Here is a 27,619-nt window from a genome sequence, read left to right as displayed (position 1 = left end):
TATGGTAGTCCTTTAAATTCTGAACAAAATTGTACAAATCCCATTTCCGTATATTTACTCTCACCGCTTACACATGATAAAGGCTGTTGACAAACTTATGGGAGAAAGTATGTGTCAGAATGCTGATACCGTTTATTTTATTTATTTTTTTTCTCTAAGGTAGCTAAACATTATTGCTTTCCAAAATCAACGGCAATTTTCCTAGAGGGGAAATTTTCCTAGAAGTGCATTTTTTGTTTGTTTTAGGAACATCATATACTATCCCTTATTTAATATGAGAACAACTTAACACGTTCACTGCGGGCGTATCCGATCGCTGCTGTTCAGGTGCTGTTCAGGTGCTGCCCTAACCGATCGGATACGCTCGGCAATGCCTTTCGTATATCTTCGTTTTTGCTCTAGCGTCGGCCGAAGGCGGACCTATACCACATTAGCGTGTAGTGGGTGACTTGCTTTTTGTTGTGTTGTAGGTTGGTAGTAAAATTTCCCCATAAAATCCCCGTCTGGCAAACTTAATAATCAACTTGTTGTCCCGTCTTTCTCCCTCCAATTGGAAATACAATGGGACCAGCTACGTTCCAAGCAGTGCTGCTATCTGTGAGTGTTTAGCAAACTACATCGACTCTCGTTATAAAGCAGGACATCACAGCTTGTTATTAGCTATTCGTCATACCGAAATATGAGAGCCAATCACCCGGCAATCGGGTTTGTTCGACCCTGCGGGCTTCGCCGCACTGGGGCTACGCCTGCCATTTCATGACCCGCAGCAAACGTGTTAATGCCCAGTTGACTACATTTCTTAAATAGCTATCAAAGAGACCCAAAAGTAAAGCCAGGTTGAATCAAAATATTGATTTACTTACGTTCCCTGGTTATTGAACTTGCGGCCGCGAGGACAGCTACAGGCCACACTGTCGCATGTGTCATGTCTGACTAGCAGATCTTGGTACGCATTGGGTACACACTCCCAGGACGCGTCCCTGCACACGTACACACTTAGACCAAACATAACTTTGTCCTACAGCACAGCCATACAAGCCCTTTCTCACTCTCATAGAAGCTTAGTCAATTACGTTAAGATTGAATTTTTATGAATATATTGATAGATTGTTTGATTCAAAGAGGACCTTTTTTAGGCACTTGCCGCACATGTAGTTTTTTCCCTGTTCTGTGCCACAGGGCTTGTCAAATTTAGGTTGCTTGATCTGAAGCGTCCTGTCTTAAGAATGCATTAAGGTAGAAGGAAGGGAATGGATTCACAAAGATCTCAAGAAAAGTGTGTGAGTTTTGTGCAGTTTATTATACAGAAAGGACACAGCATAATTAATTGATTGGATATTTTGCCTATAAGTGGGCTTCTTCCAAAGAAAGTAGTACCTATAATGGCAGTCACAAAACTGACACTGTTCTCAATATTATGTTGGTTATGTATTCATCCCTTCTTCCCAAATGTGCATTTTTAAGCCAAGTCATCTTATTTTAAAGAATTTATGAAATCACGAGAAAAATAGAATTAAAATTATCATACAAATTTGTATTCAACACCATTCTTATGACAATTTGGGGAAAATATTAACTCTGGTCTCAAACCTGAACTTACTTTATTATCCCTTTTACAAATTGAATTTTGGCAATACGAGTATATAGTAGTGTAGTTGAAAAAATACATGCAATAATTAAATACAAGACCTTTTGATTACCAACAGTAGGCAAATTGGTTTATTTCTTCAATTATTAAAAAGATTTATAGTAGTATAGATAACACAGCGACCATGGTGGATAAAAAGCAATACTAAATAGATTTTTCCTTAAATAGATTAGCCGATGTAACATAAAAGACACATAGGCCTACCACATGAACCAAATGTATAGATTAGCAAAAATACAACAAATGAATAGTTTGCCCCATTGGTAAACCAAGCAAAATGGAAACAAAACAAACACAAACCAAAATGAGTGAGCAAACAATAAGGCGTGTATGGCTGTACTGTTGAAGCAAATAATAAATCAACTTAAACCAAAACCATAAACATAATGAGGATAAGGGTGGAACATATAGCACAAAGGGTCTAGGTTCTCAGAATTTGTTGTGAGGATCTCAGGCTTACCTGATGGGAAAGAGTCCAAACTGGCACAGTTTGATGGAAAAAGCACAGTTTGGACTCGTTCCCGTTCAGGTAAGCCTGAACTTATATGTAATCCTCACATATAAAACCCCAAAAACGTAAACCTAAAGAATGCATATTATAAATGTAACATAAACATGACATAAAGCAATAGGTTCAACAACAAGTAAATAATAATTTTGTAAAATCAATATTTTATAAGTTTATATTAAACAATATTTCTTTGAAGATAAAGAAAATGTCCTATTGTGATACGCTTGAATGAAACCTTTTCTACTGCTAGCTATGGAGACAACCCTAACTCAAGTCTGTAGTTTGCGGTATAAATGGTGTCATAACTTTATTTTTATATTTACTAGTAGAGAAATTTGTTTAAAGAACCAAATTCGATTTACAACTCTGGCATAAGGTACAAACTAATAAACATCATACAAAAAGTCAATAAAATTTATCAATTAGGCTAGCAATAATTTACAAACAATTTTGATAAAGTTACATCACTTAATACATTGGAATAGGTAGTCATAATTGAGTTATCGAAAGTAGATATGTAATCTTTGGCTTCCACATTGGGTGTAGATAAACACCTTAAAACTCAATGATCTTTTGTGACTTCTATGACTAAAAGATATCCTAAAAGCCATGTTTTGTTACCAAATAGATGTCACCAACACCCAAACCCAAATCACTTTCCCTCCAACGGGTGATTCCCTTCTGTTAACGCAAGCGTTTACTTACTGCTCGGGAATGTATACACCAAACTCCTTCATCTCTTTCTGGAATGTGCTTGTGTTGTTGCAAAGAGGGCATTTGAAGAAATATCCGGCACTTGTTGCCAGTTTCTGGAAAACAGGATAGTTAAAATTACATTTCTTAAGTTATAGGACCAAGACTAACTGAGTAAGATGTGTTCAGGTGTGTTGTAGTATAGTCGAGTTTTTGTTTTGAATCTTTCACAGACAGGAGCCATTGTAATTTAATCATAGAGTGTCTCAAATTTGGAATATTTTCAAAAATGTAAGCCTTGTGGGTACTTAATGAGGATGTTGGATTGGGATGTAGTTTAACGATCGTACCTGAGAAGAAATACCTAAGTTCAATACTAAGACATAATAATATCAATTCTAAGTTAAGTTAGCTAAATCCCGAACATTCTCAAGAAAATATGTTATGTGTTATTAAAATGTTATCAAACCAATTACAAAAATGCATTCTTCTTGAATGAAATCTTGTATTTTACAACAACAGGTTCTCTTAACCTAAGCTTGTGCAAACTAACTGATAACACGCGGGAATTCCTTTTTTTTTGTTATTTCAGTTATTTAGCTATTTTACAAAAACAGCTATAGCTTCCTTATTCAATATTATTTTGTCTTATATTATTTTAATTATTATCTATTTCACTTAATCATAAACTGGACGATTGCAGCATTTTGACACAAAACATAGCCTCAATATTTCCACTTGTTAAATATTTAGTTTTCTAAAAGCCTGTTTTTGTGACAAAAGAAACTGGAAATACTATTGCAGATTATAATGATTGCAGATAATTCTTAAGATATTACTATTGAAGATTCGCAGAAAAGATTTTTGACCCAACAAAGGATGCGATCCCTCAGAACAATGTCAAACTAGTACCAATGTCCCAGGGCGGAACAGTTCCTTCTGTGAATGCCAAAATGAATTAGCAAAGGGGCGGAAATGTTCCATCCAAGTATGCTAATGAGTTAATAGTAGGACGATCAACCTGTTTAAAACCGGCAGAAAAAAATCACTTAGGACTCCTGGGTTTTTCCAAAATTAATTATTACAAAAAGTGTGTAATTATGGTTAAAATACGTAAAACATACATAATACCTTTTGTAATGCATCAGGCAAACGCATAATCTATCCATATATAAAAAAAAACTTTAATTTAGGGAAATTAAAAATATGTCAGTTTGACCAACCGAGCCATTATAAAACTGTGTTTTGATGTTTTTCTAACTAACATTATTTGTTCAATCATAGTAACACAATGTTCAGCAGCAAAAAAAAAACATATACAAATCATTAACTGGTATTAAGACTCCCCAAATAAAAATCTTTTAAAATAAATCTACACTATACTATCTTATCATATAATCAACATAAGTTAATTGACCATTTGAAGATATATAGGCTTAATTAATTTTTTTTTTTAAACCATTTACTATACCTGTACACAGTCCCTGTGAAAGAAAGCGCTCTTTTGACAACAAGGTGCCCAAAGGGTTTCATGGATAGGTCGTGGTACGACCTTTTCGTAGCATATCCCACACATTGCGTTCTTACTTGATTCAGCTAGGATTTTTGCGCTTATTTTTTGTACCGGCCGATGCTTGGCACAGAATGACCTGCAACCACATGGTATTATTTGACACACATTTAAAAACATGTAAACATTCATAGTTGGTTTCTATTTTGATTTTTTCATTGTGATTGAATAAGATCAAATTTAGATTTTTGAATAATTTTAATTAAGTTATGAGCTACCCGGTACAACAATAATGACATCTAAATTGACTTGTAGAAACGGTTTCTGTTGAGGGTTTGTTTAATAAGGTTACATAGGAAAAGTAGCACTATTACTTTTTCAATTCCATTGAACTTTTACTAATTGCATATTTTTCTTTAGCAGCTACTGATTTCATGGAGCAGTTTAAGTCCAAGGGTAGATGAAAAACGAAGAAGTTATAAATCAATCCACAACAAAATTGAAATGATTTAACAAAAATGTTATAATCACTATGCAAAAACAATGAAACAGAGAATATTATTTTGTGAATCAAAAATATGTACAAGGATAATGACTTACTTGAACTCTCCGAAAAACTGGTGCAAAGTTCCGTGCTTCATCCCGCACGGAAGGTGAAACACTACTTTACATTTGGCAACAGCACATCCTAAAGTGGCACCTCCACTGCGACAGTATGTGCAGTACTGAAACGACAAAATGAATAAAATTTCATCATATTCAACTGTAGGATTAATTAAAATAAGTTTGTCTGAAGTTATAAAACTATTAAGAGGAAAAGGAAATGTCTACCTACTTCAGGTAATGTATCAATAGTCAAATGTATTTGACCTAGGGTCAAGTGGGGTAGGCCTAATTGGGATCAGAAAATCATATAATCTATTATATTATTAAAGTGATACAATCAAATTTTATGTAAACGGTTAAGGCCATTTACCAAATAAAAATATAGGCATATGGCACATCAAAATTAAGCTTAGAGTGTGTTGATTTGCCGAAAAGTATTGATATGGACGAATTTCCTAAGGGCTCTGCCCCACTGGCTGATTTCCAAAGGGCTACGCCTGGCATGCTTCCTAAGTTTACATGATTTAATTTAATTTAGTTTGAAACAGCTGGTCAGTACAAAGAACTGGTGTTTGTTTATTTACTCAAAAAAGACGTTTGTGACGCTTTATGTAGATTTAGGAGGGCTATGTTTGGTTTTAAAGAAAGAATTGCTCAAAGTTTCATTTTGTAATTTATATAGTAAGCTACATGTAAAGAGGCTTGACTAAAGTTGAAGAATTATGGTAAAACATGTCATTCGTGAAGCATCAATATAAAGCAATTGAGCTATTGCTACGCTAAGGTATGTTGTCATATTCTTTTGGATCGACTAACATAAAAAGTAAGGGCTTGAAAATAAGCAGGTTTACACTTTTAAATCAGTTTATATTTTCAAACTAAATCATAAAGTTGCCGTATTTTAAAACGCACATCAGAATTACTTTAATAGCTCTCTAGGTCACATTTTATTCCCGTTGCAAAGCACGGGTATAGAAGCTTGTTCATCTTTGAAGTCACACAGTTTTATTTTTTTTTAGTCAGTATAGAGCTATGAAACTTTGCACACAAATAAATTGGTATCTTAAGTGATTGCTGATTTAATTACCAATTTTTAGGTAAAGTAAAAGTATGGAAAAAAATGGCACGTGGTCCCAATTGCCCCACCACACCGGGGCAAATGGTATCACAGTTGGTATTTTCCAAAAGCTTCTACATAGATCAGTTCTGGACTATTGGGATATATTCCATGTTGTCAGTTTTCAGAGAAAATTAAAATTTTTGAATTATGTTAACAACTTTGGGAGTTACAAGCTTTTTTGCGGGGCCATGTCAGAGGTGAAATTACTTATTTTGGAAATTACTTATAAAAATCATGTTACCGGTAGACTCCCTCTTATCCGGAATCCTCGGGACCGAGGCCAGTCCGGATAAAGGTTTTTCCGGTTAAACCGACGTCCCCAGAATCTCGTTAAAAGGGACCATTTAAATGCATACTCTATACAGTATTTGACTTCAAATTAGGAGAGCTTTGTATTTAGACACGTAATCACTGGTCTCAAAACTTTCCCACAAGAACAGTCGTTTCAGTACCGCCCACTTACTGCCGATCTAGTCCGGTTAAACCGATGTGCTGTTAAAAATTATCCGGATAAAGAGATGTCACTTCTACCGAGTGTAGTCCGGTTAAACCAATGTCCAGTTAAAAGGTGTCCGGATAAGAGGGAGTCTACTGTACTTATTATTAGAAAAATTATTATTATTAAGTAGGCTAAAAAAAAAATAATAAGTAATTAAATTAATATTTTTTAATAATTAGGCTACTTTATAATTTTAATTAAGTAATTAAAATTATTAAGTAATTACCAAATTACTTATATTGGAATCATGGTGATTCCAATTACTCACACCCCGTGATTCCAATTACCCCATGATGCGTTTTAGGGGGTAATTGGGATCACGGCTATAACATTTTATCTGTTCATCTAAAGCTATTGTTGATATTTTTTATGGATTCCTTGATGAAAAATAAGTAAATTTCAAGTCTTCTTGTCATTTCAACACTTCCAGGAAAAAATCAGAAAAATACCAAAAAATCATAGGCCTAATAAAATTTGTGTGACAAGTGTAAATGCAAGCATTTAGCAAAAAAATCACAAAAAATAATAAAATGTGAAATTGTTATGAAAAAAATTTGTGGTAACTGAAAAAATACCCCCGCCGCAGCAAACCTGCAGACTAAGCGAATTTATATTGCCTGATTGGATTGACACTAAAATCATAGATAAAACATACTCCCTTAGTAGATTAGTCATCCTAATGGAAGCCAATTTGATTGTTAGTTCTGTACGTCCAACTACATAGGTTATGTTTTGTTTACAATTTGTTTCTTGTTATTTCAGTCATTTAAAACCTCGTTTAACCTAATAAAACGATATAATCATAAACAATAACTGGTCTCCTAGTTATATAACCAAACAGTAAAGCAAAAATCATGAAAATAACCCTAAAATAATAGAAACAAAATGTTGTCTACACTAGCGATCAGTGTGGACGTACATGAACTAGACGCAAAAAACAAGCTTCAACATTTACAATGGGATGAGGAGTCTACTTGTGTTGCTTAGTCTATGCTAAAATGTCTCTTTAAAAATGTCACATTCATTCCTTATTTAACGAGTGCTTAGGTTTGTTGCAACCGGGGGGGGGGGGTAAAAGTGTTTGTTTTTTTTTTGTCAAATGTTAATAGTTTAGTAAGAAATAAATGAATTTTCCAAATTTGATCAAAATATGTTCATGAACAAGAAAACTAGGGCCTACAACAGTTTACTTATTTTATTATCTGAATAAGATGGGAATTTTTAATTTACAATTTTTTGGCATTTTCTCCGTAACCATTAGGCGCATAATAACGCTTCAATATACTAAATTATTTGTTTTTTTAAGCTCTACAAAATGGTTAAGAAATAAATTGCTAAGTTTTATGTTTTTTGTGCCAAACATGGGAAAAACTAATTTTTACCCAATAAAAACCCCCATAAACCCCCTTTCCCATACCCATAGTCCGATCATGCTGGTTCGCAAACTCGTTCGAATAAATGTAGGTTTACACGTTTATGGATCGGTCCCGGGTATAGGTCTTACCATGAGTACTACGGTAATAGCTTATTCCTTATATGGGAAATTCGCTAAAAACAAATGAGGTGTTATAAAATTCAACATGTGTAATTTTTGAAGCAAAAATAAGATCACTGCAACCTGTGATTCCAATAGCCCCTTGTTCCCAATTACCCCACTTGACCCTACTTGTTACTTGATATCCATTGAAACAACCAACTTGGAAATTTTTGTTACAAAAGGCTAGCCTACTCTTGGTGTCAAAAACTTTATATTCTCTATTGTTTTTATTCAGTTGGTCTACGATTTTAATATTAGGTCTCTGGATGGAATTAAGAGTGCAATCGTCTGTTTCTGATTACACAAGATAGGACTAATATGACTAACTGGATAAAAACATGATCTAGGAACTAATTCAATGCCCTATTGTTTCAAACACATTTCATTTTTAAAACAGTTTTTTTTTTCCTTTTAACATTTCCAAATTTCAGTAATATGCTATATTAGGAGGTCTCTATTTATACGAGTCATTAGACTACTATTTTATGATACAAAAAACATACTTTAAATTAAAACATAAGCCCAAAACATAACTTATCAAATCATAATTTTAAATAATTGCCTATTAGTGTTAGAAGAGGTGCAATATTTTTGTGATTAAGCTACTTACAAGTCGTGCCCCTCTTCTTACTTCTTTATGAATATCATTCCCTAAGAATCCCAGGATTCCATCAGAATCTCTTCCATTTTGTTCCATGTTCGAAGATAACAGCTGAAACAAAACAAAACCTTACAAACATATAACCTTGTTAAATACGTTCAAGATGCCTCAAAACGCCTAATTTGGGGCGCAACTCACATAAAATTACAAATCCTTTTAACTTACTTGAGCCATCCACCACTTATTTTTTTTAGGTATGCCTCTCAAACTAAACTCTGTCACCAGTGGAATAGCCTACTAATTAGTTGCACCGTAAAATCTATGCCTAAGTAATGGTATTTTACCAGGCTGTCTCAAAGTAGCAAAAACCATCCCAATTGTAAAAATTACTCGTCTCTGCCATCCACTTTAGGCCAATCTCCATACTACCAGCAAAAGTTTAACTGATGGCCTACCTTAAAACCAATAATTTGTTTCTGCGGTGTAGCATGGTTCCACGACCATTGCATTGATCTATCCATTAACTTAAAGATCTAACTTATCCAACAATGTCGGCCAAGGGTAAAGGACACAAATATCAAGTATCACTCACATCAAAATGCCATCCTGTATCACTCACATCAAAATGCCATCCTAATACTACTTTTTAGAACCACAAATAACAAAACAAACACACTTACCAAACAATAATAGTGTGTGATAATGTTCTTATGCATATAGACAGGACCGTATTTCATTTCATCTATATCTGTCTGGTGACAAAAGACACATTTCTGGTCTCCTGCCAAAGCTTCTAGCTTCTTGCACTCTATCTTTGTCTTCCCCATATCTGATTTTTGTTGCCTCCTTCTATGAGCCTGAGCCTAGAAAAGAATTCAAACTAGGTTAGGACAATGGCTAAGAAGGAATTTAGTATTAAACAAAACGCTAGGTTCTGACTTGCTATGTGTTTTAGTTACTATTGGATCCAGCTTTGTTGAAACTTAGTAATCCATTAAGTTTTAAAACCTGGCACAGTCACTTACTGAAAGCAAAGTTGAAACCGGTACAATCAAATATCAAGTTGCATAGGCTAGCGAGTAAGTACCCAACATAGACTTCCATTGACTTAGGAAACACAATAAATATAAGCGACTAAGCAAGAGAAATGTTTTCTAGCCCTTCTGGCAGATCTTAATTTTATTTTGCTTGACGATAATTAGGCTACTATAGTATAAGTAACCAAGTAAAAACCATTGCTAAGTTTAACCCTAAAGTTTTATGCGGATTCCTATACCCCTAGGTTGCAAAACAGGGTAGTTGAAACCTCAGAAAATAACCTAGGCCTCAAGGTTAGAATTAATCTCTTACTTAACCACCTAAAACAAACTTTTATCAGTTGATTTTACCTTACAAAGATGGGTTGTTAGGAACATTGAGGTGCTGAAGTAAGTTAATAACATTTATCATGCACGACACAACTATCCTAACACAAAAATACAAATCCTCCATACAAAAAATAAATAAGTAACTTAAACACAGTGAAGCAACCTTTAATTGCATGCGCAAAACTAAGTCCAGGTAATCGTGAGACCTATTTTAAATACGGTAATCATAATCTTACTAATTACCCTCCTAGTTTGCAAAGTGCATCAGTGGTTATGTTTTATTTTGACACAAGTTTATGGTAAAAAAAAAACTTAATATATGTCACATATTTAAGCCTATTAAGTTTACCATGTGTGCAATAAAAAAAAAAATACTTAGGGGATCAATAATCAACTTAAAAACAGCGCATTTCACATGCTTAATTACTCTCCGGCTAGATAATGCAAAAGAATTACAACATTGAACGAACAAAACGAAATTTAAAAGAGGCGGTGAGGTAAAATGATAAAGGTGAAATAAAATATTAACAGAATTATTATTACAACAAACAGTAAAATTGGACGAGCTTTTAGAAGACTCACCTCTTGTTTAATTTCTTGTTTGACAATACACTTAGTACAAAACCAGTCTTCTTGTCCCCTACTTAACTTTAAATATTCCGCTAAAGTCATTCCCAAACATTCTCTGTGATGCCACAAAGAACACTGGCCATCACACTGGACTGCCTCGTCAGTTTCTAACACATGAATTCCACAGATCCCGCAAGGATGAAATTCCATAGTCCAGACATACAGAGTTTATCTCACTCATTCATTTTTCACTGTTCACTTATTGTACATTGTCCAAATTAGGCCTATATTGTGTCTTGTTTAAGTTGATAGGCTGTACACTGAGAGAACAGGTTAAATGCCATGATGATAACAAGTCTCATGCAAATTTCTGGTTTTGACCATCAGCCTAGTTTCTAGCATCAGGACGTGATAGGGACATTGGATTATTTGATAACTGTTAGTTCAAGTTACATTATTGCACAACCCAACATAAGAATGCTTAAGCTTAGAAGTTAAATGTTTTAGTTGTTAGCACAGACCAAGGGGAGGTTATTAGCCTTTACACAGCCAGCTGAAAAGAGAATGATTGTTTAGCTTCTAAACTGATAACTATTTAGGGAAGGTCTAATAGCTCTGATAGATGTTCTGATGCAACTTTCCCTAATTAATACTTTGAGCAACTAGTTTCAAAATCTGTATTTGGACAAGTATTTGATTCTAGGGTTGGATAACAAAGCTCTGGTAGAATCACATGCTAGCCTAAGTTATATTGTTTCTTCGAATTATGGTCCTAAATGTTAATTCTCGTGTAAATGTATCGTGTGCTGTGTGGAACTGCGTGTATGTGTGTGCGTGAACTATGTGGAACTGCAAAGACTAAGTTAAGTGTTTTAACAATTTTATGAAGATAGAAGATATGACAATGGGGCAGCATGTCTCAAAACTTTTAGTCGTCCTAAAAGACCACTAGGATTGATCACGTGAAAAGGTACCGTAAGTAACCTAGGCCCTATTTTTTTAGCAATTTATACTTATCAATCCAGGAGGCAAAAAACATGTATGTAAATAATATTTAAAACACATTGTAGTTGCCAATGATGACAATACTGATTGACAAACCTATTTAATAAACTCAGGTACTCTTAACAACTTAACAAACCGAGAAACAATCACAAAATATCAATGCAAACTAAGTTATGGTGTTGTATTGAAACACGCCTTGACAAAATAACTTGCCAATGATGTAGTTGCCTTCAAAATTAACAACAAGCTTTCAAATCAAAGAGAGAAGACCACATGACACTGATAAAATTAATAAATTAACAACTGGAATCTACAACTTAAAACTAAAATGTTAACTGTGCTAGCCTAATTTTTAAATAAGCCTAGGTCAGACCTCAACATCGTTTACCACGATATAAGGAAAAAGGAAGGAAAAAACATTTAAGTTTAAATGAGGCTTAAAGGATACTAAAGAAAAAACTACAGTTGACATTAAAGTTTTTTTTTAATTTGTTTGATAAAATGCTTGTTTTATTTTATCAAATCCAAACATGATGGGGTAAACGTTTACCCCATGCAAGCTTCAGCGTTATGGCGATAGACACAGGCACTAGGGTTAACTAGATCTCAATATGTCAACCATCGGCAGCATACCTTTGAGTTTATGTAATATTTGCATTCTGATAGCCATTGCATATATTGATTCAAACTTACAGTAACCTAATGGATCCTCTAATCATAATATTCTAGGTGAGAGTAGCCTCTTAAGAAGCCTCTCGTCCAAACGCAGGGTGTCTACCAGATTTCTCAAATGGCATTCCCCACTTTTTCCCGACTTTTCATTAAGTTACCATTTTTATATAAATCCCGACCAAAAACTCGGTCCATTCTCCATGTCACTACACCTTTTTCTCGCGGTCACGGTACCTTCGTCAAAATATGTTGTCACTTGCGACGCAGTGAATTCACTGACGATCGAAACGAATCATATGCCGAGAAAATCCCATATCAAATGTAGGGGTGTGTGAAGCAGCAAAACATTTCAATTCAAAGCAACGATTCGATTTTAAAAAATTTTATGTTATTTGATTCGAAGCAACACCGAATTTTTCTATTCATACTTGTCAGTAGAGTGAAATATCTGTTTGCAATCATACATTAGAAGAACCAGTATTTCTGGAAATATATCAGTGAGCTTCTTGCCTATTTCATAATTTTTACTTGCAGCATCATGTTGTTAAGCATGTTACCTATTTTATTTTATTGATTTTATAAATAAAGATATGTTTGGGTGTAAACAAATAAAAACCCTTGTAAGATTTAAATAATGAATCTTTCAATTGGTTTACATTGATAAAATAAGAGGATAGAATCAGAACTACAAGGTATACATAAATTTCTTGTATGGCGAAGCAATGTCTCAGTGTATGCCATGTACTTGGATGGTAATAACTTGTATGGCTAAGCAATGTCTCAGTGATTAACTTATATAATTAATGTCAATCATTTGAATAATGTCAATAAGTTATATGGATACTGATAGTCAAAGTAACAGTATCAATGTAACAGTCAACTGTATTGGATACTGATTCAAAAACGTATATGGATACTGATTCAATAACTTATATAGATACTGGCTCAATAACGTATGGATACCGATTAAAAAACGTATTTGGATACTGATTCAATAACGTATGGATACTGATTCAAAAATGTATTTGGATACTGATTCAATAAGTAGATACTGACTCAAAAATTTATGGATACAAATTCTAAAACGTATATGAATACTGATTCAATACCTTATATAGATACTGATTCAATAACGTATGGGTACTGATTCAAAAACATATATTATGGATACTGATTCAATACTGTAGCCTATATAGATAGGTACTGATTCCATAACGTATTGATGCTGATTCAAAAACTTTTTGGATATTGATTCAATAACGTATGGATACTGATTCAATAACGTATATAGATACTGATTTAAATAACATATGGATACTAATTCTAAAACGTATATGAATATTGATTCAATACCGTATATAGATACTGATTCCATAACGTATGGATGCTGAATCAAAAACGTTTTTGGATACTGATTCAATAACGTATGGATACTGATTCAAAAACGTATTTGGATACTGATTCAATAACGTATATATAGGTACTGATTTCAATAAGGTATGGACACTAATTCTAAAACGTATGAATAGGCTACTGATTCAATACCGCATATAGATATTGATTCAATAACGCATGGATACTGATTCAAAACGTATATGGATGCTGATTCAATACCGAATGTAGATACTGATTCAATAACGTATGGATACTGATTCAAAAACATATAGGCTATGGATACTGATTCAATAGCGTATGGATACGGATCCAATAATGTATATAGATACTGATTCAATAACGTATATGGATAGGCTACTGAATGCTCATGATTCAAATCGTTATTTTGATCATCACTGAATCGAATTGGAATTCCGATGCATTTTCGATTCATCCCACGCCCCTCAAATGTAATCCCGTCCCAATGATCAGGAATATAAGATCCAGAACATTTTTTAACAGTTTTGGGACCTGTTCATCCCTAATTTTGAAAGGTTAGATTATTCCCGACTTTCGGCCGAAATTCATTACTTTTTCACGACTTTTCCCGACCTTTCCAAATCCCTGACTTTTTCCCGAATTTCCCGGAATTCCCGCCTGGTAGACACCCTGAAACGGCTACAGTATTGGAATGATTCCATTGTGCATGGAATAAATAGTAGGCCTAATCTTGAATTTAGTTTACCGTACGCTTAACTTAACTTAGGACTCTTGCTATCAAACGTGGAATAGGCCTAGGCCTACGTATTTTTGGATTTAGGAAAAAAATACCAGGCACTAAGTTAGATAGGTTAGCCTAGATTTGTGAAAACAAAATTTAAATTTGTGAAGCGCTAAGTCACGGATATTAACCTTTTCCAGTAGGCCTAATTAAAATAGCCTCACAGATGTTAGGCTACATTAAAATAAGTAATTTGTCCTGAATTTTAAAATAACTGTCGTTTTCCCCGGAAAAGTCGAATAGGCTAGCCTACACACAGAAAAACTACTTTGATTTAAGTTAATTTTTTTCATATCAAAATAGGCTACACATTTAAGGTATATTTAAATTGTGCAGAATTCAACACTAGGCGCCCAACCCAAAGTAAAAAGGTACCTAGGCTACATAAAGTAACCGGTAACCAGATTCAACTTTGAATTCCACACAATTTACTAATTTACATATGCTACGTGTGTTTTGATATGAAAATAATTTCGTTGTTTTCTAGTTTTCCGTGTTTGTTTGACTTTTCTATGGGAAACAACAGTCATTTTTGAATTTGGGAAGTTATTTAGCATCATTAAAGTGTAGAAATAGCCTAACGTCTGTGATTGATTAAATTAATCCTTTTCCAAATGAACAAATATGCAACAGGCATCAGAATCCTAGACTAGCCCTAACTTATGTTAGCAAGACCTACAGCTGTAAGCCTAGGATTAGACTACCTAGCCTACTCAACGCAAACTGCATTTAACTCAGGGGTAGACTTCCGTATCTGTTGACATAAACAACCGAATGAAAATAGCCTAGCCTATCGATCGATCTATCGATTATTTTTATTTGATAGGCCTAGGCCTAGGCCTATATTGTTTGGTTGGTTAGGGCCTAACTTAGTTGCCATTTATGAGGACCAAAGCCTAAAATTCTAACACTTTGTCAGGCACAAGTTAGGCCTAGAGCCTAAGTCCTAAGTTAAGTTAGTGCTGAATAAACAAACCTAGCCTAACTTAAGTTAGGCCCTAGACGAAAAATAAACAACGATATGGCAACTGCTGCCTAAGGTTAGAAATTATTCTCTAAATGAGAGTAACATAACTCTCAATGAGGTATAACATTGATTTTACGCAAACTTTCAAAAATTATTTGGACTAAAAATGTAAAACATTAACATAGTTACCTGATTAAAGTGAGTTGGCAGATGAAATTAGGCTTGTTATTTTTAAACGAACTAAAGATTTACTGCGTGACATTGTAAGAAACTATTTGAAAGAACTAGGTATTAAAATGATACATGATGTATTATAAATCCAAGATCCACGCAAAAACTATAAATTAATTAATGACAATGTTCGGAGACTAGCCTCGTTTTTGCTTTAAAAATGTTGTTAATAATAATGGCGGACCCAACCAAAGTCAACATCAACAACAGTCAATTTCTGAAGGTCAGATAATGAAAAAGGCGGTAAAATGTAAGACACAGTCCATATGAAATCTTGTGGGTGGATGTACAGTACAGCAAGAATACTAATCGATAATTAATTAATTATAGTACTTTTTCCTAATTTCTATTTTCAACAAAAATATTAATTATTAAAGAACCGGAACCAACTATCGCTGATTTTGGGTCTTGTAGTAGTTATAACAAATTATTGATGTGTACACAACAACTAAAACCTTATCGAAACGAAACGAAATACTAATGCGCCGGCGCATTAGTATTTCGTTTCGTTTTCGTTTCGATAAGGTTTTAGTTGTTGTGTACACATCAATAAATTCCAATATTTAAACAATCTTAGAATCAACTTATCTATTATCCCAGTACAACATATCTTTTGTGTGAAACACAATTTGTTGTTTGTCTTTGTTTGCTTTTGTTGCTTGGTGTTAATTTAAATAAATAATATCAATGACTCCAGAGGTTTAACCATGCTAAAGGAAGCAAACATATTGATGAATAAATTTATGTTTACTAAAGTAGCTTTGGTCTTTTGTTTGGTTAGTGATAAAAATGTTTTTATAAAAAAAGGTTGATGTTACTTAAAATCATTTCTTGAGTCAGTTGTATTCCTGGATACTCTTCCACATCTTGCAGGTCTTCCCATACCCTGTTAGCGAATTTCCCTATAGGGAAGTAGCTATTACCGTAGGTGGCACGGTAAGACCTAGACCCGGGACCGATTTACTTTTTCATTTTGATGTCCCCAGAGGCCAAAAACACCATTCGTTCAAATTTTTATATATGTATATATATATATATATATATAGACTTATATATATATATACGTCCGTGAACGCGATAACATGAGTAATTTTTGTCCAATGTTGATGAAATTTGGTTTAAAGGTGTAAAGCGGGATAAACTTGAATGAGTTCGCGAACCAGCACGATCGGACCATGGGAACGGGGCTTTACGGGGGGTTTTATGGGGTAAAAATTGGTTTTTCTCACTTTTGACCCTCAAAAATCAAAATTTCCCGATTTCTCTTTAGACCTTTTTAAAGAGCTTAAAAAAAACAAATAATTTAGTACCTATATAAAAGAATTTTTGTTCAATTATTAGTAACGGAGAAAATTTAAAAAAATTTAAATTTAAAATTCCCATGTTATTCTTATGGAGAAAATTGTCAAATGTTGTAGTTTGCTTGTTTATGGATATATTTTGATCAAACTTGGCAAATTTATTTATTTTGTACTAAGCTATCAATATTTTACTCAAAAACACACTTTATTAGTTTCTTTGTATTAGCAAACCTAGGTACTCGTTAAACCTAATGTTATTAAAATATATTTAACTGAAAATCAATTCAGACAAATGGAAATTCGCTTAGTCGGCAGGTTTGCTGCGGCGGGGGTATTTAGTTACTTCACTCATTATAAAAACAAAAAAATTAAACAAATAGGCTACATTTCATTTGGAAACTTTATTTAGCAACATTGACTTTCGGCGAATAAATTTAAACATTGCAAATAGAGTAACAGCTGATTAGAATGCAGACGTTTTTCAATCCCCATGCGTTCTTATGGTGGATATTTTAAGTTATCTCGTTTTCTGGTAACTTTATGGAAATTCTGCTATGTTTCCCGAATCCCTGGGGTTAAGACCTTTAATTTAAGACCCCACCCACATTTCTGCTACTTACCAGACGTCCACAATTTTCTGGTAAAGAAACTTTGACCTTTTTGAAACAAAACTTTCCTGAATTTGACTTTTTTTTTTAAAAATCAATACACCTTGCGCAATTCATTTAACTTGCCAATTCCTAAACACAAAACTTCTTTTTTCAAAAAACACACATTGTACATTGGCATAGAGCTTTTCAACTCACTTCCATTATCCCTCCCTAGTAGCACAAATATACAGGGCGATTGAAAAGTCTGGGTACGGCTTAATATTTTGAAAAATAATAAACGTAGACCTACAAAACTTGGAATCAAGTTATAAGGCATATAAATCTATCTTAACACATATCCAGTGATCCGCTACCTCCTCAGGGGGACGGCCCGCCAGGAGTCAGAAGAAAATCTTAAATGGAAGCATAGGTCAGTATGCACATCAAATTAAAGGTCTTTTTTAGTAAAATACAATGCCGCAAACCGCACTTGAAAAGGTTGATCCTGCGCAAAATGACAGTTGTTCAAAGATTCATTTAATTTACATTGCTATTATACGCTTTCTCCTCAGGGGGCACAGCCCTAGGAATCGGAAGAAAATTGTTAACGTAAGAATAAGTCGATATGCACATCAAATTAAAGGTCTTCACTTTTAGATTACGATGCCGTAAATTCAAGCTCAAAAGAATGCCTGAGTAAAAAATGGCAGCCGTTCAAAGATTCAAAATGGCGGATTCAAGAAATCTTTGAACATCTGCCATTTTGCGCAGGATCAACTTTTTGAAGTGCGGTTTGCGGCATTGTATTCTTCTAAAAAAGACCTTTGATTTGATGTGCATATTGACCTATGCTTCTATTTAAGATTTTCTTCTGACTCCTTGTGGGACGTCCCCCTGAAGTGTTATTGAATCACTGAATATGTTTTAAAATAGAGTTTTATGCCCTGTAACTTTGTACCAAGTATTTTAGCTCTATCTGCATTATTTTTTAAAATATTAAGCCGTACCCAGACTTTTCAATCACCCTGTATATTAAATACATATGAAAAATATATTTAAAATCTATTTTATATATCTCAATTGTGTATTAATGTTAATTTTATATAATATTTCAAATATATTAAATATATAAAAAATATGTTTTTAAATATATTAAATATATAAAAAATATGTTTTCGAATCTATTAAATATTAAAAAAATATGTTCCAATAATATATTTTAGTGAATAATATTTTAATAAAAAATGTATTTAATATCTCTTCCAAGCATCCCATGGGGCCTAAACATAAAAACATAAAATAATGAAGATCTGGTATGAAAAGCACAATAATCAGTTGAGTAAATTGATTATAGTTCATAAAAACAAATTTTATTTTTTTTTCCTTCGACTTATGAGCCTCTTAGCTTACCTCTGAGCTACTTGTGACTGTTGTTAGCATTAGTTTTCAAATGGTGAAAGAGTGGCCGTCAGTTGCAATGGTTGCAATACTTGAAAAATTTTTGATACTACACTATAATATGATTCTGTTAATCTGTTTTTCCGTCATTCGTTTTTTAAAAGGTCGCCAGTCACTAGCACCCTTTTCTAGCTAATCATTCGAGATTTCTATGATCACATTCATTGTCACATATTGCAATTTAAAAAATAAAACCCATAAACACTTTTTTTCGTTTGACCCAAATGTAGGCTGTCGAACATGTATACTGCCTCTTAACTATATGCGTAATTTTTATTATTATGCGTAAATATGCGTACTTATTATTATTAACTTAATTTTAACGCTTTCACAATAGCAATTATCATACAAAATATGCATGTATAATTTGATAGACACTATAAAAAACAAAAACGATGCAAATTATTTATTCGCTAAATATAAAAGATTATAGGCTATATATTCTACAAATATATTATTATTTTATTAATAAAAATATCTGACGTGTTTCAAAATATATTTATAAATACTTTAAATATATAATATAGATTCAAAAATACGTTATATATATATATTTAAAATATTCTCAACATATAATTTTTTTTAAATATTTAATAGGAAAAATATACATATAAAATATGGATATTATAGATTCTATACTTATTTGATCAATATATATTATGAATCTATTTTATATATTCAAAACTTATATTTAATATATATTTTGCATTGCTTTTTGGTAATATTTTAAATATATATTTGAATATATCAAACTATTATTAAAGATATATTATTTATATATTTTATTCGAGGTTCTATCAAATACAACTTTAAATATATAAAATATTTATAAAATACATATTTGTGATACTAGGGCTTAAGTTGGAACCAAGCCTTTCAAAATTCAAAAAACCATTATTATTGTAAATATTTAAAAATATATTAGTAATTGATGTGACTTGGCTAATGCAAACTGTATAATTGTTAATTTGGCCTAATAAAATGATTTGATTTGATTTGATGATGCAACATGGCTACATACAAAGAATATACACAAAATACAGAAAATACAAAATATACAGATATACCGAAATACAAATACAGAAATATACAGAAAATACAGAAATATATAGAAATACAAATAAATACAGAAATATACAGAAAATACAAATACAGAAATATACTGAAATACAGACACAGAAATATACAAATAGTATATTTGTGCAAAATGTATGATAATTCAAAAATATTAGGAAAGATTACAACAATAAATGCAAAACAAGCAGAAATTACTTTGTGCTAAATTTCGTTCGGATCGTTTGCGCTTCAGCCGTTCAATATCAATATTTGGATTTCTGTATTTGGAAACTAAATTCAGGAGTGCAGTGCAAGAGCTTCAATTGAAGCGCATCCGCATCGCTCAAAAATATAGACATCGAAAATATAATCCATGTTGGTATGATCATACTGCACGAATACTAGAAAAATATTTTCCTAGTATTCGTGTGTTACTGTAATCATAAGCCTTGGATAACGCGTAGATAGCGAGCTATCATCTAAAGTTCTGATCGGGTCCGGGACGTGGTGACGTGAATTCTCGAGAATATATAATATTTCTACACCTTACATTCTCACGTATAAATATATTACTACTAGTTTTTTCACTTAGTGCTACGATGTCTACTAAATTCACCTAATTAGGAACATAAAAATCCTCATCCTCATCAATTGGAAAACTTATTCGAGGAACACGTTACAATTTATTATACGACACTAACTATTTCTTATTACATTTAACTCCTGTACATATAATAAATAAAAATTACTTTGTACTCCAGCTAGACCATGGATTAATTATACTCACTAAAGTCGCTTACTCACTAAAGTCGCTTAGTCTAAATCCATGATGAATTAACAGAAAATTGCATTTGCCTGGGAAACTTCATGGTTCTTCATCTAGAGCCTACCCTATGCGCTGTAGAAGGAAACATTAAAGCATATGAAAAATCTTACACAGCGTACAACGGTAGGGCACACGGGAGGGACTAAGGCTAACATATCTTGTAGTGTCAGCGTTCGCCGCTAGAACCGCTAAGTTGAAAAAATTTATTTTTTATTTTATTTTTACTTATAAAATTAACTTTTTAATTAAAAAATATTGTTTTTAAATTATAAAATAAATTTTTATTTTTTAAAATAAAACCGTCATAACATAACCTAACCAACCATACTAGAAACTGTATAAGATAAAAATCTAATTAATGATTACTTATAATTTTTAATTAATTATAAAATTAATTTTAAAATTTAGTATTATAAAATCAAACTGTCATAACCTAACCTAACCAACCAAACTTGCTGATATAAAAAATTTGTTGACAAAATGTTAGTACTGCCAGCAGGATTCGAACCCGGGACCTCCAGAACACCAATCCGAGACGCTACCAACTATGCCATGAACCACGAATTTTCTAGTATTCGTGCCATGAACGCCGCTGAAATCACATCGTTTCGTTAACGGTAATCGTGTTGCCTCAAGAGTAAACATTAGCCACTAGAGATATGACGTCACTACACCTTTAGCCTTAGTCCCTCCCGTGTGCCCATTCCCAGCGCCACAAAAAAACCTAAACCTAATAATAATAACCAACCAACCTAACAACCTAACCTAATTATTCATTCTTGGATTTGGATTCTTGCATTCTTCTAACTAACTAACTCAACAAAACTTGACGTTAAAATTATGTTCTCTGTTCTCCACTGACTCTTTCTTATTCCCAATTTGTATTATCTAAGATGTAATGAATGTGATTGTGATATAAACTTGAATTTTGAAACAGTAACTTAACTTAGTGATACACAATACGGATTTAGATAAGTTTACTAAGTTAGTTATCTTAGACTTAACTATTTTAATTTGTCTAGGCCTAGGCCTCAAAATAGATCAGGTACTGTAGGCCTATAGACCCAACTTTATTTAGATTTTCATTATAACTTAATATTGTATTGTAGTTGGTCTTATCTAACGCAGTTTTGTAGGCCAATGTTACCAAGTCATACTCCTGAAACCCCCAAATTCTAAAATGTTCTCGATTATAAGACATTTCAAGGTAAGTTAAACAATGAGTTTTAGTTATTTTAGAAGTAAATAAGTCTTCATTAGTTCTAGTGTCCATGCCAGTGGCAATTTTATAAAACTTAACACAAACACGCCAAGCTCTAAATAGGCCTAGGCCTAAATAGGCTGAGAGTGGTCAGTTCTGCCCGAATATGTTATTAGTCTTACGTCTTCTTCTGGAGCAGCAGTACACTTTGGGTGGCATGGTGTCCACACACTGCCAGACTATGGGCTACGGTAGTTGATATTGGATCAAAAAACGAAATATCAATAAACTGCAAGAAATTATTGATAATAATGAATGTTCCCTGTTAATTAAGTTATTAATAATAGCCTAACTTAATGAATTTGAGATCAACATTTTTTGTCGATTTGACACTCGTAGGGTTAACAGGAAAGTACTAATTAATTTAAGCTAAACTTATAAAGCACTAGATGTGAGTGCTCCTGGACAATTAACTTATCAGGCCTAACCTAAGCCTAAGTTACTTTAAAACAGTACCTAAGTTAACTTATCAATTCTACATTAGATAGAGAAGTTTGGCTTTTCATTAAACTTATTGATCAAATCAATTGTTTTACGTTCAATAATACGATGGAGCAGGATATCAAAGTTTGACCTAATAGTAAACCAGTATTCTTAAGAGAGATAGGGTAACATAAGACATTTATATCGTCACTTTTACATGTGTAATGCATGTATTTTTTTAACCTTACAAAACTAGGATAACTTAAGTTACTTAAATATTTTGAATTTAAACTTATTGTTTCAGAAATCATCTGTTTTGTTGAGTAACTTACCCCTGACATCTAGCACAGAATTTACTCAAAATATTAACAAATTTACAAGCCCCAAAATCATAGTGTCATATGTACATTCGGCAACAATACAAAAAAATTCTGAAGCCACTCAAGCTGCCCTTACAGAAGATACAGTGGTAAGTTTATTTCCGTTAGGTATTTACTGGTATCTGAGAATATTGGTAGCCACACTTTTTAGCCACTTTAAAAAGTTTGTTATTTTTGTGCATAAGCAATGAAAGTTCTTATATACAATTACATTTTCTTGTTGTAATTTAACTATAGGTGATCTAAGGATTGCCATTATTTGAGTTTTGTGAGTGTAGCTTAAGCACAGAAAACATACTAACTATAACCCAGAATGCCAACCGCATGGTAAAAAGCGTTTTTACTTTGAGAGAGCTTTGCCTGTCAATTCGTAGGCAGCGCCACCAGCATTGCTATGCACTCAGCTGGTGGCGCTGCCTACGAATTGACAGGCAAAGCTCTCTCAAAGTACTTAACGCTTTTTACTATGTGGTTGGCATTCTGGGTTATAGTAGTTTGTTTTCTGTGGTGTAAGGCATTTAACAATTAATACAAACCCTTTAAGAAACGCAATGCCTTTGTTAAAAATTCAGTCTGGGAATATTTTAGGCCTAATTTCGGATAGGCCTAGTTCTTACGGCGGCCGTAAGGCAGACTATTGTTAGCGCACAGCCAAGTGAGCTGACTGATTGAGAGAGAGTGAGACGAAGAATCAGGGTTTAACTAGAAAGAGAGAGAAAGTAGCACTGCCACCGTGCGAGAGATCCTAGCGGCAGCCAAGCAAAGCTCATTTCGGAGGCAAAATCAAGTCCGACTATTCTCATACTCCATTAGCATTTCACTTCTTAAAGGGTTAGTATTCATTGCCCTTTTTGATATTAAACTGACAAATATGTTCAATTCATGTTGTAACTTATCCCTCTTCAGATATTATGTTGATTGCAGCTGTCAGTTTAAATTATTTTAGGCTCATTGTAATTTTTCAAAATTTCAGTTGAAAATCAATAAAAAAAATTTAAAAACTATGTTTCAGTATTAATTCTATTTGAATACTGTAAATTAATTTTCAGAACGGACTGCCAGACAAACTGTACAAACTAGTAGAAGTGGAAGTAAGGGGAAATGACAAAGAAGTTTTGAAAAGTTATGCTTGGTTCACAAAAACTGCTGCTAACCACTTGGGAGTTCAAGTTGGAAAAAGGTAACTAATTTTAAACCCACTAATTAAATGTGGTAGGAGTTTCCGATTCATAGCTTAATATTATTAATAGATTTTAATCTCAACTTTTATTGGGATCAATTGTGTTTATTTTCTACTATGTCTGACATTGACACCTTGTTCCAGAGATCAAAACAATCTTAGATATAAAAATAAATGTTCATAATTAATGCGCACTCAGTATTAGTAGGGTTCACTCTCAATTATTACAAACGTCTACATTAAATGATTGTGGTCACTCAAGTTAGCACAGGGGGAAAATGTTTCCAAAATTAAATAATAAGAGCAGCAAACTTAAAGAACAACCAGTAGGCCTAAACAAGACTGGTATAGTAGTAATCAAAATTAAAGTCCCATGTCTGCAGGTAGAGTGGACCCGTCCTAAGCCTGCTTGTCAAAACAACGCTATTGTTGGGAGCTCGGCGATGCAGGTGGGCCGGGAATACCACCCTCCCCTCGCTGTTCCTAGAAATTCCATGTCCTACTACAATTTGCATAAATTGAACCATAAGACTTGGAGCATCATGCGAAGACTCATTTTGTTCGTCTGAGAAAGGGGAATAAAAACAACTTTGAGTGAACGCTCTACGATTTCCCTTTACCGAGTTATCAGGTCGAGGAGTTAAGTCTAGATGTATGAACCTGCTCAGGAATTTCTAGGAACAGCGAGGGGAGGGCGGTATTCCCAGCTTGCCTGCATCGCCGAGCTCCCAACAATAGCGTTGTTTTGACAAGCAGGATTAGGACGGGTCCACTCTACCAGCAGACATGGGACTTTACTTTTGATTCCTACTATACTGAGGAGCAGGAAGCTCTGGCGTGCATTTTTGCATACATTCTCTCATATTAAAAACAAGCCTACGGAAAATTTACTTCACAGGCATTCTAGGGTTAATGTAGTGAAAATGTTGTGTACTTTCAACGGTCTGGAACTCTACTGTTGGTTAAATTAGCTGTAGGCTACATTCCTTTCTCTTGAATGTATTCCTGGGCAAAGTGTTTTTTCTGGAAAAAATCTTACCTTTAACTATCTTTTCTATTCAGTTTTATTAAAATGTTGGTGCATTAAACAGGAATATTCTGCTTATTCAAGCAGTACCGGTAGTGACATCACGCTGTTGGTGATTTAGTCAAACTACATCCATTTTCATTTTAGAAACAGGTGAAGTTTCAATGAGAAAATGGGATGTCTACTGTACTAACAACTAACTGTTAATAGTCAAAGTCACTATACACACTAATGTTGGATTGACATAAAACATATCTCTTGCTTGAACCAAAATATTGATTAACCAGAAAATGTTTTACCAAAATGTTCTCCCTTTATTTTGATTAGGCTAATCTGGATTTTACTGCATTAAAAAAATTTCTAAAGGGTTGCATTGCAATTCATTGTTAGAATAGTACCTATCTGATTTGATTCATCATATCTCTACATTCATGAATGTTTTTTTTTTACTTTTTCAGTTGGACTCCCCATAAACCCCATCATGAAAGATATACAGTTTTACGATCGATCCACGTAAACAAGAAGTGCAGAGTACAGTACGAGTTTAGGACTTATTTCCATTTCATGCAATTTCACAAGTTGACTGGCTCAACTGCTGACACTTTTCTCGAGTACATACAACGCAACTTGCCAGAGGGGGTTGCGATGAAAGTCACCAAAGTAAGTTAAAAGACATAGAGTGCTAAAACCTAGGTTTTAAGGAGGTTTGTTTGAATAGCAGGTTTTTGTTTATAAGAGTCCTTCGTGGCACTAGAAACTCAGAGTTACTCCATCAAGTTATAGGTAGTAATCCACATGATTTCATTGATTTCTGATGAGATTTTTTGTTTCCTTGTACTTAAATGTGCCAGAAAATAATTTTTCTAAAGCTTGAAACTTTTCCAGAATTAATTGGTCTAAATATTGTCATAGATAAAACATAGTCCCTTAGTAGATTTCCCATCCTTATGGAACAGCTGAAGCCAATTTTATTTGTTAGTTCTGTCCGGTTTTCTGTAGATGTCGTGTTTTGTTTACAATTTGTTTATATATTTTTTGAGTTACTTTCTCATTATTTGTCTCACTGTGTGGTTATATAGCTAGTGGACGAGTTATTGTTTAAGATTAGATAGTTTTATTTGGTTTAAACGAGGTTTTTAATTACTGAAATAGTAAAATGACCGGTTGTTTTTAAATAATTGTTGGTTAGAATTTGATCTTTAATGAAAACAGAATATTGTACCTTAACATTACTAATTGAGGCGATAGACTAAGGGCCCTCTTCTGGGGAATGCAGAAATTGAATCTCCATGTATTTTTTTGCAAACCTACCAATTTTCATTTTGATATTTTTATTTTTCATTGCAGACCGATAGACCACGGCGGACTATACCCAACCTTTGTCAGCATTTTTCTCAAAATGTTGTTTTTGGTTATAGGCTCTTATTCTAGCTACCGCCTCAATTTTTAATATATGCAGTTTCCAATAAGTTAGAATAAGTTATATAGACCTCTAAGCTAGATTTTTAAAGCATAGGCTACCTACCAAACCTTTTCCTAATAGAAAATTGTTGTGTTCTCAGGTTGGACTAGAGGTTATTCCAGAGTACATTCAACCTCCAGAAAAAGCAGATAAAATTGAAACTCCTAGTCCAAGTTGAAGATCGTTGTAAAATGTAAATAATATAGCAGTAGAAATAAAATGAGTAAAAACGTACAGTATGTATTTGTTGTTTCACAAAGTTTTTCATCCCTATTCAATACCAACAAAATGTACTGTACAACCTAAGGTATCAATTAAGTTAAAATATTAAATTGTATATTTCGCAAGTAGAATTATCGAGGTTACATACCTTGAATATTCTTTGTTTCACTAGTTCTGCTAGCTAAGAAGTTACGAGGGCTAATCAGAAAGTAAGGATAGTTTTGCAACAAAATTAAAAGTTTGTACAAGATTACTATAAAGATTTGAAAGAGCAACTTAAAATAAACAGAAATTGTCTAATTTATCTTGCTGGTTGTATTCATTCAAGTTTATCCAGCTCAACTTCATTCATTCAAGTTTATCCAGCTCAACTTACATTTATCCAGCTCAACTTCATTCATTCAAGTTTATTCATCTCAACTTCATTCATTGAAGTTTATCCAGCTCAACTTCATTTATTCGAGTTTATCCATCTCAACTTCATTCATTAAAGTTTATCCAGCTCAACTTCATCTATTCAAGTTTATCAATCTCAACTTCATTCATTCAAGTATAATCTAGCTCAACTTCATTCATTCCAAATTTCACCAATATCACACCAAAATTACTCGAGTATATATTATTATACAATACTATGTGTTCACGGATACATATATATTATATAAATAAATCTTAGCAAAAAGTAAATCCATCCCGGGTCTACACCTTTCCATGGCGCCTATGGTAATAGATTCTTCCCTT

At 33.3% G+C, this 27,619-nt stretch overlaps 2 protein-coding genes across 8 annotated transcripts in view; one reads left to right on the top strand and one right to left on the bottom strand.

The window, feature by feature from the left end:
* LOC128991406 (pineapple eye protein-like) overlaps positions 1–15,874 on the bottom strand; it is a 30,204-nt gene extending 14,330 nt beyond the window's left edge. For 5 of the 7 annotated variants that reach the window (XR_008490636.1, XM_054414248.1, XM_054414250.1 and 2 more), the window contains exons 1-8: positions 15,651–15,874; positions 10,675–10,982; positions 9,406–9,588; positions 8,735–8,836; positions 4,963–5,087; positions 4,324–4,501; positions 2,865–2,968; positions 864–995 (exon numbers count right to left, since the gene is read on the bottom strand). Coding sequence is in view for 6 of the 7 variants with exons in the window: in XM_054414248.1 (XP_054270223.1) it covers positions 864–995; positions 2,865–2,968; positions 4,324–4,501; positions 4,963–5,087; positions 8,735–8,836; positions 9,406–9,588; positions 10,675–10,872 (1,022 nt within the window). In the remaining variant the exon portion in view is untranslated. The remainder of the gene's footprint in view (positions 1–863; positions 996–2,864; positions 2,969–4,323; positions 4,502–4,962; positions 5,088–8,734; positions 8,837–9,405; positions 9,589–10,674; positions 10,983–15,650) is intronic. The other 2 variants (XM_054414249.1, XM_054414252.1) reach the window with 2 other exon arrangements.
* Positions 15,875–21,699: 5,825 nt separating this feature from the next.
* LOC128991409 (28S ribosomal protein S10, mitochondrial) lies at positions 21,700–26,895 on the top strand. Its single transcript, XM_054414256.1, has 5 exons — positions 21,700–22,130; positions 22,912–23,076; positions 24,037–24,167; positions 25,653–25,854; positions 26,757–26,895. The coding sequence occupies exons 1-5, from the start codon at positions 22,104–22,106 to the stop codon at positions 26,832–26,834; spliced, it is 603 nt and encodes a 200-aa protein (XP_054270231.1). The 5' UTR covers positions 21,700–22,103; the 3' UTR covers positions 26,835–26,895.
* Positions 26,896–27,619: the final 724 nt, after the last annotated feature.

The sequence above is a fragment of the Macrosteles quadrilineatus genome, unplaced genomic scaffold, assembly GCF_028750875.1.
Source record: "Macrosteles quadrilineatus isolate MER2022 unplaced genomic scaffold, UCM_ALF_1.0 Scaffold_4__1_contigs__length_99947679, whole genome shotgun sequence".
Taxonomy (NCBI): domain Eukaryota; kingdom Metazoa; phylum Arthropoda; class Insecta; order Hemiptera; family Cicadellidae; genus Macrosteles; species Macrosteles quadrilineatus.
This window is presented reverse-complemented; position numbering and strand designations above follow the sequence as displayed.

Coding starts and splice junctions, on each gene's coding strand:
- LOC128991409 (XM_054414256.1), top strand. CDS start 22,104: ATGTTCTCGATTATAAGACATTTCAAG. Junction 22,131..22,911: donor CGATTATAAGACATTTCAAG/GTAAGTTAAACA, acceptor TTATTGTTTCAG/AAATCATCTGTTTTGTTGAG. Junction 23,077..24,036: donor CCCTTACAGAAGATACAGTG/GTAAGTTTATTT, acceptor ATTAATTTTCAG/AACGGACTGCCAGACAAACT.